Source organism: Sebastes fasciatus, chromosome 6 (assembly GCF_043250625.1).
Source record: "Sebastes fasciatus isolate fSebFas1 chromosome 6, fSebFas1.pri, whole genome shotgun sequence".
NCBI classification, from domain to species: Eukaryota; Metazoa; Chordata; class Actinopteri; order Perciformes; family Sebastidae; genus Sebastes; species Sebastes fasciatus.
The window spans coordinates 616,031-634,868 of NC_133800.1; the positions used below are offsets into that span (position 1 = coordinate 616,031).

The window sequence follows — 18,838 nt, forward strand, 5'->3', positions numbered from 1 at the left end:
AACAGGAAGACATCTAACCCTAACCTGGATAGAAACAGGAGGACATCTAACCCTAACCTGGATAGAAACAGGAGGACATCTAACCCTAACCTGGATAGAAACAGGAAGACATCTAACCCTAACCTGGATAGAAACAGGAAGACATTTAACCCTAACCTGGGTAGAAACAGGAGGACATCTAACCCTAACCTGGGTAGAAACAGGACATCTAACCCTAACCTGGGAGGAAACAGGAGGACATCTAACCCTAACCTGGATAGAAACAGGAGGACATCTAACCCTAACCTGGGTAGAAACAGGAAGACATCTAACCCTAACCCGGGTAGAAACAGGAAGACATCTAACCCTCACCTGGGTATCCCATTCAAACCTGCTGGTTTCTGCTGTAGGTCAACCAGGAAGCTGTCGGGGCAGTTTGCAGAAACCTTACCGTGGACTTCCGTTGGACACCACTGGCTCCAGCGTAGATGTCTGGGACGCTGCCGTTGAGATTGATGTTGCTGAAGAAAAATACTAAGTGGTATTATTACTATTATTACTGTTATCTGTGCTGCTACTACTACCCCATAATGTTTAAATAAAAACCCACGTATGACGTAGAATGGACGTCATACTTACATACTTTAAAATAATAAATAATGTTCCATGTAGGGCAGCATTCAAGAAGCAACCAATGTTACTGTTCTCACATAGAAACACTGTTGTTGGTGTTGTAAGCTTAAAAAGCACATTGTACCACACACACACACACACACACACACAGAGAGATAGATAAGATATAGCCTGCTTGTATAGATTCACAGATTACTTTACAGATTCCCCCAGACTACAGGCATCCCATTACAGAGGCCCCATGTATTATTCTATTACTAGCTCATTTACACTTGACTAGGGCCCTGTTTGCCTCTAGCAGGAATGAGTTCATGCTCAGAATAGAGAACAGAAAGACTTGCCAAAGATCAGTGTCCCAGGCCTGTCAGACACACTGTTTGACAAAGGATTTACAGTGGAAGGACATTTTGACACAAACCCACTGGTTGTTATCTTGAGGCACTCCTCAAGATAACAGAAGAAAGTCTTCTTTGCCAGACTGTACCTGATTAATCAACTACATCTGTGTAACATATGTGAAAGGCAGCTAATTAGCCTAAGAGGTGTGAGGGCACTTGGTCAACCTCGGACCCCCACTGTGTTCTTTAGGGGGTATCACTGTCAGATGTTTTACTGGCGTGCATCATCTGTTAACACGTCTCAATAGGGCCCCAAGAAGCACAAGGTGCTGTAACAATAATAACATGGCACTGCCCAGTTGGACATCGAGCTGCCTTTTAAAATGCACACTTGATCCGCTTGGCACAAGAGCCACAGACACGGGCTGTCAACAGCAGATGAAGTTCCTGTGGAGGGAGGGTGGGATCCTGAAACATCCAGGAAGACATTTGTTGGGAACATGAGGCACTCAAACCATAGTCTATGTGGTTTGAGTGCCTCATTTTGGTGCCACATTAGTCAATTAAATGGCGTCCTTCTTGTAAACTGCATCGGTCTTGATATATATGACATAAAGGCAACATATTTCATACTACTTCAATTTAAGAAAGCAAACACAATACTCTTAATCATCATCAAATCTTTCACTTCTAGTATTATTCTACATTAGTATTAGGTATTCATTCTTTTTAAACTGAAATATGTGAATACATCTTTATCATAACTGGGAATTTGCGGATGGGCAACGTTGTACTTTAGATGACTATTATAATGAAACATGAGTCAAAATTAATATGAAATACATTTAATAGAAATACATAGAAAACCCAAATATTTAACAATGTATTTCTTAAATATCAAAGCTTATCTTCAAATATTTCATTTGCACTGTCCAAAGCAATGGAGGTCCCAGTGAATTCCCCTGTCCAAGGTCATGGTGGTTGATGCCAAAAATAGTTGACCGCAGCCACCTCCCGAGTGTACCGCTTTGTCTGCTGTTATCTGCCAACACTTTGATTGGAAGCGTATTGTTGAAAGATGTGGCAAAAGGGAAATAAATGGAGCGTCCAGGGGCCAGAGGTCCTGCAACACCTCCAGACACATGTGTTCTGGTGTGCTTCTTACAAAAGATCCCTTTCAACCCCACGAACAACAAAACCAACCTGGTGCTGTGGTGTCCAGTAACTTAGAATAACTAGAAGTGTAAAAAGATGGAGGGTATTAAGTTGAACTTGTGTGTAGTCAGAGTACTGTGGGTGACCTGCAGTTGACCCTGCTTCTACGAGTCCTCACAGCACCAGCCTATCCTCTCCTCCCTCCTGGATCACCTGACCAATAGACGCCTGGCTCTGAGCTCTTATGAAGCACTGCCTCTTGCACTCCATCAGCTGCTCCAGGTCACGCCACATCTTCATCTGCTCCATGTTGGCGCCGTGGCTCTCCCTCACCATCTTCTGCTTCTCACGTAACTTCTGGAATCCACAAAGGAAAAATACAAACATTTAAATGGCACACTTCTGTACAATACCAGTCTAGTCACTGTTTCCATCTACTCCATCTACATTACTGCAGTTCTGGAAGCTTCCAGTGGGTTTCCCTGACCAGCTTCTTGACACAATAATGGTAATAATGGACTTGTGTTTATAGAGCTCCTTTTCTAGTCTTCGATCACTCAAAGCTCTTAACACTACATGTCAGCATTCACCCATTCACACACACATTCACACACTGATGTCAGCATTCACCCATTCACACACAAACATTCACACACTGATGTCAGCATTCACCCATTCACACACAAACATTCACACACTGATGTCAGCATTCACCCATTCACACACATTCACACACTGATGTCAGCATTCACCCATTCACACACTGATGTCAGCATTCACCCATTCACACACACATTCACACACTGATGTCAGCATTCACCCATTCACACACACATTCACACACTGATGTCAGCATTCACACACACATTCACACACTGATGGCAGCATTCACCCATTCACACACATTCACACACTGATGTCAGCATTCACCCATTCACACACACATTCACATACTGATGTCAGCATTCACCCATTCACACACACATTCACCCATTCACACACACATTCACACACTGATGTCAGCATTCACCCATTCACACACACATTCACACACTGATGGCAGCATTCACCCATTCACACACACATTCACACACTGATGGCAGCATTCACCCATTCACACACTGATGGCAGCATTCACCCATTCACACACACATTCACACACTGATGGCAGCATTCCCCCAGTCACACGACATTCACACACATATTCACACACTGATGGCAGCATTCACCCATTCATACACACACATTCACACACTGATGTCAGAGGCCACCACACAAGGAGCCAACCTGCCCATCAGGATGTGATCTAAATACTCATTCACACACCGATCGTTCAGCCTTTGGGAGCAGTTTGGGACGTGCTAGGTCAGTTCTGGGATACACTTTTCTCACCTTGCCAAGTAACTCCTGTTCTGAAATGCTTTTCATGTACACTTCCCTGCAGAAGAAGCAGAGAGATGTCATTCACATGCAAGCCATTCGCACTCACTGCTTTTAAATAAAGGTGTGGTGTATCAGCATATGTTGATATCACAGGTATGATGAGGAGCTGTATGAGAGATTAAAGTGACAGCAGCTCCACTCACTGACTGGCTGGCCTGGCTTGGCCTGGCTCAGCATGCTCACCTGATGGCCTTCTTCCTCTCTTGTGGATCAGAGGACACATAGGCCTTCATCTCTTCAGCCGCCCGCTGGATTTGCATCTCAGTGATCTGTGGAGGATCGAGATGGACATATCCAGTTTACTGCCACAGTGACTGTTTGGAGACGTGTTGTTATGCACGTCACTGTTCACAGTTTGGAGTCTTTCCATGGTTGGCTTGTGAAACAGTGATAATGATGGCTGATACACCTACCCATGTGGATAATGGCTAAAATGTTTCTTTCCTGCTTTAAGCAACACTTGCCTCTGACATGGAGTTGATATAATGATATTGGTTTTCCTCCTGTGCTGTCTCCTCTCTCAATGCTTTCACCTCCTATGAATGAAAAACAACAACAAAGACCAGAAGTTATTACTAAATAAGACACTGGATAAATGTATTCTATCTAGTGTAGGACAATAACTACTGTATACCTGCTCCAGTTTAGATCTGTTGCTCTCCAAACCAGCAGTACAACTTTCATACTGCGCCTTCTTCTCCTCATATTCCTGGCTTAGTTCCTTAGGAGATAGGAATCCAAACAGTCATACACAGGAAGTGAGAGACAAATGATTTTACATACTGTATGAGAATTGAGACAAATACATGAAATGCACAAGTGTCACACTCTCAGCACTGTTTCACATCAACAAAACATCCCAGCAGGCATTTGAGCAGTTGAACTTCCAGCAGGCTCTTGCAAAGTCTATTTATGTCTTCCTGTTGCAGCTCTTCATTCGCAGACATCACCCAGTAGGATGGAAGAGCGGTTCTGGGAACATGTGTAGGAAAATGTAATCCTCCGCTTTAGCTCAGCGATGTGGGGGGCTTTCCCATTGTGCAATTTATTTATGGACTATGTAAATGATTCTTAATGGACCCCGTCCGTGATAGCACACAAACAGTGTAGAACTCTAGCTGGCTTGTAGGCACACAGTGAAGGTCCCACCATTTGTTGTTCAATTTAGGACAGATTAATAGCTCATGTTTTTCTCACATAATGTTTGTGATTGGTTTGTGAAATGTGAGAACTGTATGTTTCATGGGCATACAGTCCCACATCATCCTATATACTGTATGCTTTATTGCATTTGGGAGTATGAACTATTTATATCATATTACTGACTCAGATTCTGTTGAACCACATAAGGACTCAAAAACCAGTATCAATGTTTATTCCTGAGTTGTATGTGAAAGAGGACAGTGCTGCTTTTTCTTGGCGGTGGAAGGTCCACGTGGCAGATGTTCTTTCCAAACACTAATTGATTTGGTGTGAGGATTCTGTGAAGTAGAGGTGTTATAATGCGGGCGATGCTCACCTGACATCGCTGCCTCAGTGACCTCAGTTCTTTTATAATGGGTGCTAGAGCCGACTTCTTCTCCACTATCATACAGTTTAATTTCTTCACCTGTAAAAGCAAGCCAATAGCACACACTGAATTACGACAGAACAGAGCTAACTGAGAGGAAATAGTAGTTCATGCTGAAATCATGGAAAGTCTGCAGAGAAAAAAACTGAGATGATGAAGTTAGGCACAATTATCAACCATACAGGTGCAACATGACCAATCCTAGAAGAGCATGAGAGCCACAGTAAGGGTTATGTGACACTATTCACAAACAGTTTGCTAAGTATTCATTAAAACATGATATATCTCTGCCTCATGGCAGTGCCAGTAAGGACTACTTTCAGGTTGGAGCCAGGGATGTTTGACTCCATCATTACGAGTGTGTGCAAATGTACAAGCTGCCAAGCGGATCAACAAATTCACTACAGCTTGGAGCATGGCCTCATCAGTTGCAACTGCTTCCTTCTGATGAATAAGGTAGAAGCTTTGAGCTATGCTAGGATAATGTATTTACCTTGTATAACCTACAGGGATACAGGTGGGTTAGCCCTGGTATAGTTACCATTTCAGACATGTCATCCAGTGTGCGGCCCTTCTTTTCGTCCAGCTCGCTCTTGATGGCCGACACCCTCTCCAGCTCTTCCTGAGTGTCGCTGTAGCCAGAGATGCCCTTCTCAGCTTCCACAGTTTGCTTGAAAAACACAACAGACACACATAGTGACTGAGAAGTGTATGAACAAACTCAGCAGTGAAACCTAATGGCTGCACACACTTAATAAATTAATCATGAGTCATCCCACATGTCTACATCAACAACATGAACCACCAGTAGGTGTGCATTCTGTTTTTTTTAAATGGTATTAAACATACCACAAGATACAACTTTGTTGAAAACAAACAAAGATTTCTGACAACGCAGGTAACACATGACAGCACAGAGCTACCCACTCATCACTCTCTCTGTCCCATACTAAAATGCTAGAATGCATGAAGAACTATCCAGGCGAGGAGCAGACACGTCGGCAGCTGCACATGTGATCAGAGGGAAAACTTGAATTGCTTTAACACATCCTGTATGGGATGCAGACAAAGGAGGAGCAGCAGATGTCAGCAGCCATCAGAAATAGCAGCTCAGCCTGCGTCAGACAGCCTGTCAACAGGTCAGGTGCTGGGACCGCACACAGGCGTCAAGCCACTTCCAGGAAGCGCTCGGTGTGAATGAGCAGATCAGGTGAAAACAGCACATTTGGAACGGCAGCATGAGTGCAGGCAGGGAGACGATAGTTACTCATGCTACCTTTAATGACCACTAGTGCAACTGGAGCTGCTCACTAGATAACACATTATGGTCGCTGAATGTGGCATTCAGATGACAACTGCCAATGATTTAATAAAAAAAATATTACGATGTGAAATTAATGGCTTGTACTGTAGCACCCTAAAAGATTTTAAAAGCCTCAATAAAAACAGCAACAAGCAGTTTGCTGTATATATATAATATTTCATGAGAGTTAAACATAGGAGTCAGTATAGGAGTTACCAGTTTCTGTTGGACGGTCTCATGTCTCTGCTTGAGAATCTCCTCTGTTCGTTGCAGGACTCCATATTCTGCTTTCAGCTCAGCAATTTCCTGACGTTGCTTCTTGTGAACTGTTCCCTTGCTGCGCAATTTCACCACCAAACGTTTCAGCTTTGAAGAACAAAGAAAAACAATTCAACATTACCTTCAACTTAAAAGAACGCTGACATTTAAAGGTCTTTAGACCTACATTAACTGTTTTTAAGGGCAACAGAAATATCTTCTGAGTTTATACGGTAAACTGGTTAGCAAACTGTTGCTTATTTACACATTCAGCAGTTACAGAGTAACTTTAGCATCATCTGGAGTTGTATGTCTGTTCAATATACACTCTCCTTTTGGCTCTGGTTTGGTCTCCACCAACTCCTGAGGAAAAATCTGGCTCTTAAAGGGATAGTTCAGGTGTTTCTCAGTGTGGTTCTATGAGGTTCTGATCCATAGTCAGTGTATTACTACAGTAGATGGAGGTTAAAGGGATAGTTCAGGTGTTTCTCAGTGGGGCTCTATGAGGTTCTGATCCATAGTCAGTGTATTACTACAGTAGATGGAGGTTAAAGGGATAGTTCAGGTCTTTCTCTGTGGGCTTCTATGAGGTTCTGATCCATAGTCAGTGTGTTACTACAGTAGATGGAGGTTAAAGGGATAGTTCAGGTCTTTCTCAGTGTGGTTCTATGAGGTTCTGATGCATAGTCAGTGTATTACTACAGTAGATGGAGGTTAAAGGGATAGTTCAGGTCTTTTTCAGTGTGGTTCTATGAGGTTCTGAGTGGGGTTGTATTGAACTATCCCTTTAACCTCCATCTACTGTAGTAATACTATGACTATTAGAGAAGAGCAGTGATGGGGGGGCCATGCCACAGCCAACTATGTACAGCAAACAGCTTGATCTGGCAGAATAACTGGTCACACTGACTGACTGACTGGCAGAATAACTGGTCACACTGACTGACTGACCAGCAGAACAACTGGTCACACTGACTGACTGACTGGCAGAATAACTGGTCACACTGACTGACTGGCAGAATAACTGGTCAGACTGACTGACTGACTGGCAGAATAACTGGTCACACTGACTGACTGACCAGCAGAACAACTGGTCACACTGACTGACTGACCGGCAGAATAACTGGTCACACTGACTGTCTGACTGGCAGAATAACTGGTCAGACTGACTGACTGACTGGCAGAATAACTGGTCACACTGACTGACTGACTGGCAGAATAACTGGTCACACTGACTGACTGGCAGAATAACTGGTCAGACTGACTGACTGACTGGCAGAATAACTGGTCACACTGACTGACTGACCAGCAGAACAACTGGTCACACTGACTGACTGGCAGAATAACTGGTCACACTGACTGTCTGACTGGCAGAATAACTGGTCACACTGACTGACTGACTGGCAGAATAACTGGTCAGACTGACTGACTGACTGACTGGCAGAATAACTGGTCACACTGACTGACTGATTGACAGAATTACTGGTCACACTGACTGACTGGCAGAATAACTGGTCACACTGACTGACTGACTAAGTGGCAGAATAACTGGTCACACTGACTGACTGACTGACTGACTGACTGACTGACTGACTGACCGGCAGAACAACTGGTCACACTGACTGACTGACTGGCAGAATAAATGGTCACACTGACTGACTGACTGACTGACTGATCACACTGACTGACTGACTGACAGAACAACTGGTCACACTGACTGACTGACTGATTGGCAGAATAACTGGTCACACTGACTGACTGATTGGCAGAATAACTGGTCACACTGACTGACTGACTGACTGACTGGCAGAATAAATGGTCACACTGACTGACTGACTGACTGACTGACTGATCACACTGACTGACTGACAGAACAACTGGTCACACTGACTCACTGACTAAGTGGCAGTATAACTGATCACACTGACTGACTGACTGACAGAACAACTGGTCACACTGACTCACTGACTAAGTGGCAGAATAACTGATCACACTGACTGACTGATTGGCAGAATAACTGGTCACACTGACTGACTGACTGGCAGAATAACTGGTCACACTGACTGACTGATTGGCAGTATAACTGATCACACTGACTGACTGATTGGCAGAATAACTGGTCACACTGACTGACTAACTGGTCACACTGACTGACTGACTAGAAGAATAACTGTTCACACTGACTGACTGACTGACTGACTGACTGTCTGTCTGTCTGTCTGTCTGTCTGTCGGGACACAATGAAGAGCAGCTATAAATGAACATGGACCCGGGAGAACAGCCCCAGAAATCACAGAATGGGCTTCATGTCCTTCGGGATGTGTGAAGCTTAGTGTGTGTGAGTGTGTACATTTATTCTTTGTGTATTTTGGGACATGAAGGGCAGACGTGGCTGAGAGAGGAATTAGCACAACAGAATAATACTGCATAGTGTTCCCGACAGTGTGTCCCCAAAACAACTGCTGGTAAACTGTCCCACAGTGCAGTCCTTACACCACCACTGGTCTCAGACATACGGTACATTCACACCAACACACACACTAGCATACAGACAGTCAATAGAAAACATGAATGAAACTATGTGTACTGTACAGCAGCAAAGTAACAATATTTCAAGAGAAAGCCAGCGAGGGGATCTCGACTGCAGTGAGACTAAATTTAACCAGTGTGATGAGGCTGGTTGATAACATGGTTTCATGTTACTGGCCAACCAATGATGAGCAGATGTAGTCATCCCTCTCAGAGAGACCCTGCAGTTGGTGGGTGGCATGTGATGACACATAACCAGCAGAATGGAAAATACCTCTGATAAAGTGATCATCTCCACCGTGGCTGAGGGCCCAAAACTACGGAGGAGTCTGATAAGCTAAACATTTTCCATTAACTTCATTCATGTATAGTCTCAAGGGCCCTCTTTGTCTCTACAAACAGCTCCCTCTCATCATCTCAGTCATTGGAGTACATACTGTAGTTAGAATTGATTTAGAACATCCACACGTGAGCTTCTGTCTCATAGCAGTGGTACTGCCAGCACATTTCTACAACATCCCATAATATTTATTCCTGTCATGAAGAAGACTTTGCTACTTCCCAACTGCATTGCTCAGATGATTACTTTCTCTTCCCTTCCTGAAAAGAATAAACATGGTAGAAGTCATTTTCCACTGATACTCCCTCTACTTGCCAGAATTAGTGAAAACATTTGTTTTCTTTCTACAGTAAAACCATCCGACTCCTTCAGTTTGGTACTATGTAATAACCCAGAACATTTCTACAATATCCTACAACGTTTCTACAGTAAAACATCCCCCTCCTTCAGTTTGGTACTATGTAATAACCCAGAACATTTCTCAGCTGAGCTGACCAATTTACAGAAACCATAAAATGCATAGTAGAGGCCAGAAAAGGCTGCCCATACTACAGGAAGTATTGTGGCAATAATGTATTAATGCTAAAATGCTATGTTTAGCATCGTTGTTCTTTTCCCTCCACGCCGGTAGGTCAGAGGTCAGGGTCAACATAGAAACACCACCCACAGGGATTGACAGCAGCCCCACAGGACCCCAGGGGGAGCAGGGAGAACGCTGGTGCTATTTCAGACTTGCAGAGATCCCAGCTCTCACCTCATGGATATTGACGTGCGTCAAACCAGGCTATAAAAATTCTAATCCACACAGTGCCTACGGTCACAACAGAACCCCCTCTATCAGCGTCCTTCTGCTAATACACAACTGTTTATGGTCCACTCTTTAAAGCTTAATGTATACATGGGCAAAAGAAGAAGTGACAATATTAGTTTGTTTTTTTCTCCCTGTTAATAGTTCAGTTCTATTCTATTCGACATATCAGAGGACACCTGCCATGTCTCTGAAAGAGGGAGAGTACATCCTCCTCGTCATGGTATATAAATAAAGACAAAAGTGTGTCCATCAGATTGATGACACTCCTGATTCTGGAAAAGGCCATCTTTCAGGCCGTTTGTACAGTACAGCTCCTTGTTCTGGATATTCTCTATTTAAGGCTCTGCATGGGATTGTGGGGGAGAGTAAGGAAAAGGGATAAGGAACATTAGACAGTGAGCCCGTCTGTGTTTGGATAAGAACAGAAATAGCCTCTTATGTCTTCTATAGTGCTCACTTAGATAAAGCTGATGTTAGCAGTTACCTCGAACACAAAGAAGAGAATCATGCAGGAAATGGTTCTTTTCTTGGCTATTGTCTGTCCAGCTAATATGATTGGGCGATGGCAGATATTTAGTGATTGCATTACTTTGTGACTGTAACACCAGTGTACCTCATCGGCCCGGATGACCTCTCCCCCATCCGAGGCTTGTGCCTGGCTGCTCCTCTGCCTCAGCTCCCTCTCTGCTGCAGCCAGCTCCTCCCTCGCTTCCTGAAGCTCCTCCGCCTTCGACTCCTTCCTTCGAATGATGATGGAGGCCTGCAACCGTCATGCTATATTAGATACACAAACATGGCAACAAAAGACTTTCTGACTGAACAGTCAGAAACTGAGAAAAAAAACTGAGAAAGTGTGCCCCGGCTGGTGAGCGGTGCTTGGTATTTCCTCAACTGATCTCAACATGGCTGCTGGTTCACAAACTTTCTCATTTTACAGCTAAACAGTACACTACAAGATGATTCTGAGAACATCTGAGGAGAGAAATAGACATTACAGTACCAGAATATTGATTCATATTTGATCAGCGCTGCCTAGTCTGACCGTTTGATCGGAGTTGGTGAGTGATTGACGGCTGCTCAGAGACGGCAGACTCCAGCTCGGCTCTGATTGGTTGTTTTCCTCCAGTCTATTAAATCTTGCAAATGCCATTAGGAGCACCGGAGGACACAGAGGAACATGATTTTTTTCAGATTACCTGTCTCATGCACTACTGTCAGGATATAGTGACCGTTCTCTAAAAATAACTGTTTTTAATCATATTTGATCCATTTCTATCCAATGCTGCTTTAACATTTTTTAGTGAACAAAAGAATGGATAAGCAGTACATAAAAAAGCCTCTTAAAGTGGCATATTGTAGGTTCATAATAAAAACAGACAACTTACGGTACACACACTATATTTACCTAAAAACTATAACCTAAAACTTCATCATCATATTTTCACTAGTACCACTCCTTCACGAGAAGATGGGAGAGAAAGATATGCACTGCTATCCCTGCCTTGTTAGATAATAAATAAATAATCCAGTACATCAATGCACTGGTTTTCTGTAACATAAAGCAGCCGACAGGTGAACCTTTGCAAAGCAGCTCATCCTTAAAGGTTCCCTATGGACTTGTTAACCTCTAGGAGCGCTATGGAGCTGGTTTTGTATGAGTGGGTCCCCGTTTGGTTTATCTTGTTCGCATGCACGAGGCCAGCAAAGATTAAGTTCACACAGCATCACAGTCGGCACCCACAGGGCCCGGTTCACTCAATATAAATAGACAGAAAAGAAATTCAGCACCTGTTGTCTGTAAAGGGTCAGTTTGTCATCCATAGGGTCATTCCTCATCATCCTCTTCTCAATCAGCTGGTTTATCTGACAATCAACTTCTTTAATCTGTCAAAGTGACGGTTGCAGAAAAAGCAGAGACGTGAGAATATTGCATTGTATGGAGGTCTACACAGACCTAACAGCACATCCTGGTCCTGACCTTGTCCTCCAGCTCCTGCAGATCGGCCTGGCCCATGGCAGGCTCTGATGCTGTTTTCTGCAGGTACCGCACGGTACGCCTCATACCCTCCAGCTCTTTGGGGAGTTTCTCAGAGACCATATAGGTGTTGATCTTGATCTCCTCTTCAAGCCTCTTCATCAAGCCTGAAAGAGACGGAGCTTTTAATTAACCCTATCAGGATTTCTGCAGCTCTCATCACTTAAGAAAAGCTCAATATCTTTGTATACATATAAACCCACTAAGCATATGAAAAAACACACCTCTAATATCTAAACTGTCTTTCAGAATGTAATCGTTGAAAGACAAATTATTCTACTGAACAACAGATTGGCATCCACACACATACTGTGATAAGTGACTTTAATTGTGCAGCTCCACCCCAGTCTGCATTGCATCAGTCATTTTAGAAACTGTAAATGTGTAAATCTGTCCTCTGGCTGAAGAGCCCAATAGCAGATGAGAACAAAAGCAGACAATGTCAACATTAGATAAGCTCTATTATAGCACTTCAAAGATCAGTATAATTAGAGGGTCTCAACAGATGAGAGACCTCCTAACGCTCTGCTGTGTCCTTGAACTTCCCCTCCAGCTGTGTCCTGCAAAGGCAACAGCGGGACACGAGTACTCACCCTCTGGATCAGCATCTGCTGCTGCCTGTCGCAAATCCTTCAACTGCTGCTGCGATCTCTGCAGTCTCTGCTCTGCCTGGAACAGCTGAACGCAGAGAAAACGATCACTAATACAGGTGATGCGGGAGCATTAACATTCAGTAGCCACTGATGATCAACATAAGGGCTGCAACTAACCACTGGGTTAATTTTCTTTATGAATACTTTAATTGTACATGGAGTTTTCCTAGAGATCCAGGTTACATTTTCAAGTTGCTTGTTTTGCACCAAAGGTATTCAATTTATGATCATTGAAAACTAAAGAAAACAAGTACATTTGAGAAGCTGGAAGCAGTTCACTTTTGGCTTAAAAAATGATCTAAGTGATTATCAAACTAGTTGATTAATGGATTAATCGGCTGATCGTCTCAGCTCTATTCAAGATGTCTTAATAAAAGTATTTTAAAGCAACTTTATACACTCTTGAAAATTTGTCATTGAAATTTTTCTACATTTATAAACAACAAAAGCTGTAATTTTGAATGAGGTTGTTAATGATTTGAAATGGCTCTGTTGTTGATGATGACTATCATATAGGGCTGCAACATTAGTAGTGAACAAAATGCCCATCACAACTTCTCAGAGACCAAGGTGATATCCTCAAATGTCTTGTTTTGTCTGTCCAACAGTCCAAAACCTAAAGATATTCTATTTACAATTATAGAAAACAGAGAATAACAACAAATCCAACAACTCATGTGAGAGGCTGGAACAAGACAGTGTTTGACACTTTTTTACCATTTGTGCTTGAAAAGTTATTGAATTTATTAATTGCTTATCAAAATAATTGCACATAATTCAATCAACTAACTGGTTAATTGTTTCAGCCCTAATATCAAACAAGAGACAAGGGCCCAGAGATCGTATAGTGTGTGGTGTTGAAAAGGCTTTGGGCACAATGGTTATAAGTCTATAGTATAAATTAAGAACCACCTGAGATACTACAAGTTAATTTTTCTTTTCAGTCCTCCAAAGCCCAGCAGACTGCTCTATGAAGTCTAATGAATGTAATGATAACCCAGAATCAATCAAGCATTTACTTGGTTCTTCTGTTCCTGCTTCTGGTGAGTAAGTGACTCCTCTCTCTCCTTCTCCACTCGCAGCTGTCTGGCCTGTTCCAGCATCCGCTGATGGTTGGACACTGACTCCACCTAGTGGATCCACAGGTTAACATACAGGCTATCACAAGGTCAGCAGAAATAACCAAGCACCTCTAACAGAGTCACGTTTCACCTTTTGGCAGGGTTACAATAAGAGCCACTGAGTCAACAGCTCGTTACTCTGCAGCCCCGTTAAGACAGATCCCTGTCAGGTATATTAGAGAAGCTGATATATTTTATAAATACACAGGAAATTATTATATATATAATGTGAAATTTGAGAATATTAAATGAAATCCTGAGAATATTGAATGAACCCTGAATATATGGAATGAATCCTGAATATATGGAATGAATCCTGAATATATGGAATGAATCCTGAATATATTGAATGAAACTCTGAGAATATGGAATGTAATCTGACGTCATCACGGCGCTGCTGCAATCTTGTGTTTTGGATGATTATCCGTAGAGATCTTGGTGCTGCTAGACGTGTGTGTCACTATGAGCGAGTCAGCACGAAATCTAGTATCAGCAATCCTAAATAATGAGGAGATGATTAACACCCTGGTGAATGAGTGTACCACATGCCAAAATAATACTGGTAAACATATACAACAACGTTCTATAGATGAAGAGTTTATTCACTTTTTCATCGTGGAAGACTAATGCAGAACTGAAGTAGTTCACTAAAGTTGAACAAATATTGACAGATTTGAACTTCCTGGATCAATAACTCATAAAGGAAATGTTGTTGCAACCAGCTGTCCTCTGAGCTCGACACATAACAAATACATCCATGGTCTGTATGTCTGGCCCGCTGTGAGACAAGTGGTCAGGGACCGTCTACAAAGTGCATTGAATATTTTTCCCATTATAAATACACCAAAATTATGCAAAAGCACATTTTTCCAAAATAAGCATTGTAGTATAACGAGGAAGAGACCGCTGATGATGTGTGAAGTGATTTTGGTATCACTACACTGTATAATAGTGAAGTTATTGAATATTTTTGTAGCAACTCTTTTCGGCGTTACACTTTATAGACGGTCCCTGACCACTCTTCTCACAGCCGGCCGCACATACAGAACATGGATGTATTAAGAGACCAATGTTATGTCCTGCTCAGAGGACGGCTGGTTGTGATTCAAATGAGCTTGTAGCTCGTTGTCTACCTCACTACGGTTAGAAAGAGCCCTCGTTGGTTTTTTAACAACATTTCCTTTATGAGTTATTGATTAAATCTGTCAATATTTTTTCAACTTTAGTGAACTACTTCAGTTCTGCATTACTCTTCTATGATGAAAAAGTGAATAAACTCTTCATCTATTGAACGGTGTTGAATATGTTTACCAGTATTATTTTGGCATGTGGTAGACTCATTCACCAGGGTGTTCATTATCTCCTCATTATTTAGGATTGCTGATACTAGATTTCCTGCTGACTCGCTCATAGTGACACACACGTCTAGCAGCACCAAGATCTGTACGGATAATCACCTAAAACACAAGATGGCAGCAGCGCCGTGATGACGTCAGATTTCATTCCATATTCTCAGTGTCATTCAATATATTCAGGATTTCATTCCATATTCTCAAATTTCCCATTATATATTACACATATAGATATATATATAAATATATGCCTGGGCTTGTGTTGTCATTCTTCTGTGAATCCTAAAGCCTTCCAAGCATTAGAAGAGTGAAGATCTGCCTTACCCTCTTCTTCAGCCTCTCCACACGTTTGATGAGTTGGTCTTTCTCTTCCTCCATCGCACTAATGTCCTGTTGTTGGAGAAAAGAGGGATCATCTCAGTGCATCATACCAACTGAGCTTCAGAAGGTGAATTATAATAGCATTCACATAGTTTAAACAGATTAATGTTGATGTTTGACATGAGGCATAAATAACTTGTGTTGTTCACCCTTCTGATTTCTGCTGTGGAGAAGCCTGAAGTCCTCAGCAGCTCACACTCCTTGTGATACGTCTTAAAACCTTCCACCAGCTCTTCATACTGACAACACACAACACCAATAATTCTTAGCCTCTTTCAGACATTTCAAGGAAATCAAATGTGTTTGTGTATTGACAACCTGTTGCAAGGTGTCATTGATAACATCATCCTGCAGAAACTCTGCAGGCACCTCCAGTTTGACTAGAAAGCGAGCCAGATAAGCCCTTTTCTTCAGCTCAGGGAGCCTCTGGAGCAGCCAGTGGAGGATGGGGTGGAGCACCGGCTTACTGCCAGCCACCAGGCCTTGTCTGAAGCTGCTCCTGCAGGACAAAAGCAGAGCAGATGATGAAAACATCAACTAGGACGGGACATAAAAACAGGTGTGGGTATTGTGCAATTCTCTTACACATCAGAGAGGTTGCCAGGAGGTTTGTACTTCAGCATCCCCAGCAAAGCACACATCCTCTTTATGGTTTGTTCAGGCATTTCTTCTCGGATGTCTAGAGCTTGCTAAAGACAAGAGTATTGTTACCCAACATGTTGTACAGTTTACAGTGACACCATGGTGCTAACTGAAGCTACTGACACCACGGTGCTAAATGAAGCTACTATGCTAACTGAAGCTACTGACACCACGGTGTTAAATGAAGCTACTATGCTAACTGAAGCTACTGACACCACGGTGCTAACTGAAGCTACTATGCTAACTGAAGCTACTGACACCCCTGTGCTAACTTAAGCTACTGATACCACGGTACTAACTGAAGCTACAATGCTAGCTGAAGCTACTGACACCATTGTGCTAACTAAAGCTACTGATACCACGGTACTAACTGAAGCGACAATGCTAACTGAAGCTACTGACACCACTGTGCTAACTGAAGTTACTGACACTACTGTGCTAACTGAAGCTACTATGCTAACTAAAGTTACTGACACCACTGTGCTAACTGAAGCTACTATGCTAACTGAAGCTACTGACACCACTGTGCTAACTGAAGCTACTGACACCACTGTGCTTACTGAAGCTACTGATACCACGGTACTAACAGAAGCTACTGACACCACGGTGCTAACTGCAGCTACTATGCTAACTGAAGCTACTGACACCCCTGTGCTAACTGAAGCTACTGTGCTAACTGAAGCTACTATGCTAACTGAAGCTACTGATACCACGGTACTAACTGAAGCTACTGTGCTAACTAAAGCTACTGACACCACGGTGCTAACTGAAGCTACTGATACCACGGTACTAACTGAAGCTACTGTGCTAACTAAAGCTACTGACACCACGGTACTAACTGAAGCTACTATGCTAACTGAAGCTACTGACACCACTGTGCTAACTGAAGCTACTGATACCACGGTACTAACTGAAGCTACTGTGCTAACTGAAGCTACTGACACCACGGTGCTAAATAAAGCTACTGATACCACAGTACTAACTGAAGCTACTATGCTAACTGAAGCTACTGACACCACTGTGCTTACTGAAGCTACTGATACCACGGTACTAACTGAAGCTACTGTGCTAACTGAAGCTACTGACACCACTGTGCTAACTGAAGCTACTGTGCTAACTGACATTACTGACACCACTGTGCTAACTGAAGCTACTGTGCCAACTGAAGATACTGACACCACTGTGCTAACTGAAGCTACTGTGCTAACTGAAGCTACTGACATCACTGCTAACTGAAGCTACTGACACCACTGAGCTACTGACACCACTGTGATAACTGAAGCTACTGTTCTAACTGAAGCTATTGACACCACTGCGCTAACTGAAGCTACTGTGCTAACTGAAGCTACTGACATCACTGTGCTAACTGAAGCTACTGACACCACTGTGATAACTGAAGCTACTGACACCACTGAGCTACTGACACCACTGTGATAACTGAAGCTACTGTTCTAACTGAAGCTATTGACACCACTGCGCTAACTGAAGCTACTGTGCTAACTGAAGCTACTGACACCACTGTGCTAACTGAAGCTACTGACATCACTGTGCTAACTGAAGCTACTGTGCTAAATGAAGCTACTGACACCACTGTGCTAACTGAAGCTACTGTGCTAACTGAAGCTACTGACACCACTGTGCTAACTGAAGCTACTGTGCTAACTGAAGCTACTGACACCACTGTGCTAACTGAAGCTACTGTTCTAACTGAAGCTACTGACACCACTGTGATAACTGAAGCTACTGTGCTAACTGAAGCTACTGACACCACTGTGCTAACTGAGGCTACTATGCTAACTGAAGCTACTGTGCTAACTGAAGCTACTGTGCTAACTGAAGCTACTGTGCTAACTGAAGCTAACGGTAGTGTCCCACCTTTGGGTCTATTTCAGCCAGAACATCATTCAACATCTGCAGCAGCTGCATGGGCTCCAGGGAGTCAAACGTGATGAGGTTAAAGTTTCTCCTGAACGGCTCCTTGTTGAGCTGTTCAACGATCAATTTCAGCTGTTCGCTCATCTTCAACGATACCGTTAAATAAGAGGCACTGAATGAACGAGTCCTCCCTACCGTTGAGCTAACTATCTGATCTTAGTTTAGGTCTTTGACGTCGACTAACAAGAAACCCAACCTGCAAAGAAACCAAAGAAATCCACCCAGCCGATCTCCTGGTGACTAATGCTATAGACTACAGTAGGCTAATAGATAGGAATAGTTCGCTAGTTCTGCGAGTAGAAGGCAGCGTCTGTTGTCACCAGCAGTTCCATGGAAACCAGAAGCATCGCGGATTGGTTG

General features: G+C 43.0%; 1 protein-coding gene across 1 annotated transcript; it reads right to left on the reverse strand.

The window, feature by feature from the left end:
• Nucleotides 1–1,779: 1,779 nt before the first annotated feature.
• On the reverse strand, nt 1,780–18,818 carry ift81 (intraflagellar transport 81 homolog). Its single transcript, XM_074637037.1, has 18 exons — nt 18,419–18,818; nt 16,487–16,590; nt 16,220–16,400; nt 16,051–16,140; nt 15,845–15,910; nt 14,067–14,177; nt 12,988–13,072; nt 12,338–12,501; nt 12,148–12,243; nt 10,973–11,119; nt 6,638–6,787; nt 5,660–5,788; nt 5,068–5,157; nt 4,183–4,269; nt 4,013–4,084; nt 3,732–3,817; nt 3,498–3,543; nt 1,780–2,462 (listed from the first exon to the last, which is right to left on the reverse strand). The coding sequence occupies exons 1-18, from the start codon at nt 18,560–18,562 to the stop codon at nt 2,280–2,282; spliced, it is 2,031 nt and encodes a 676-aa protein (XP_074493138.1). The 5' UTR covers nt 18,563–18,818; the 3' UTR covers nt 1,780–2,279.
• Between the last annotated feature and the right edge of the window lie 20 nt (nt 18,819–18,838).

Coding starts and splice junctions, on each gene's coding strand:
- ift81 (XM_074637037.1), bottom strand. CDS start 18,562: ATGAGCGAACAGCTGAAATTGATCGTTGAACAGCTCAACAAGGAGCCG. Junction 13,073..14,066: donor AGCAGGAACAGAAGAACCAA/GTAAATGCTTGA, acceptor CTCTGCGTTCAG/CTGTTCCAGGCAGAGCAGAG. Junction 12,502..12,987: donor AGCAGATGCTGATCCAGAGG/GTGAGTACTCGT, acceptor CGTCTCTTTCAG/GCTTGATGAAGAGGCTTGAA.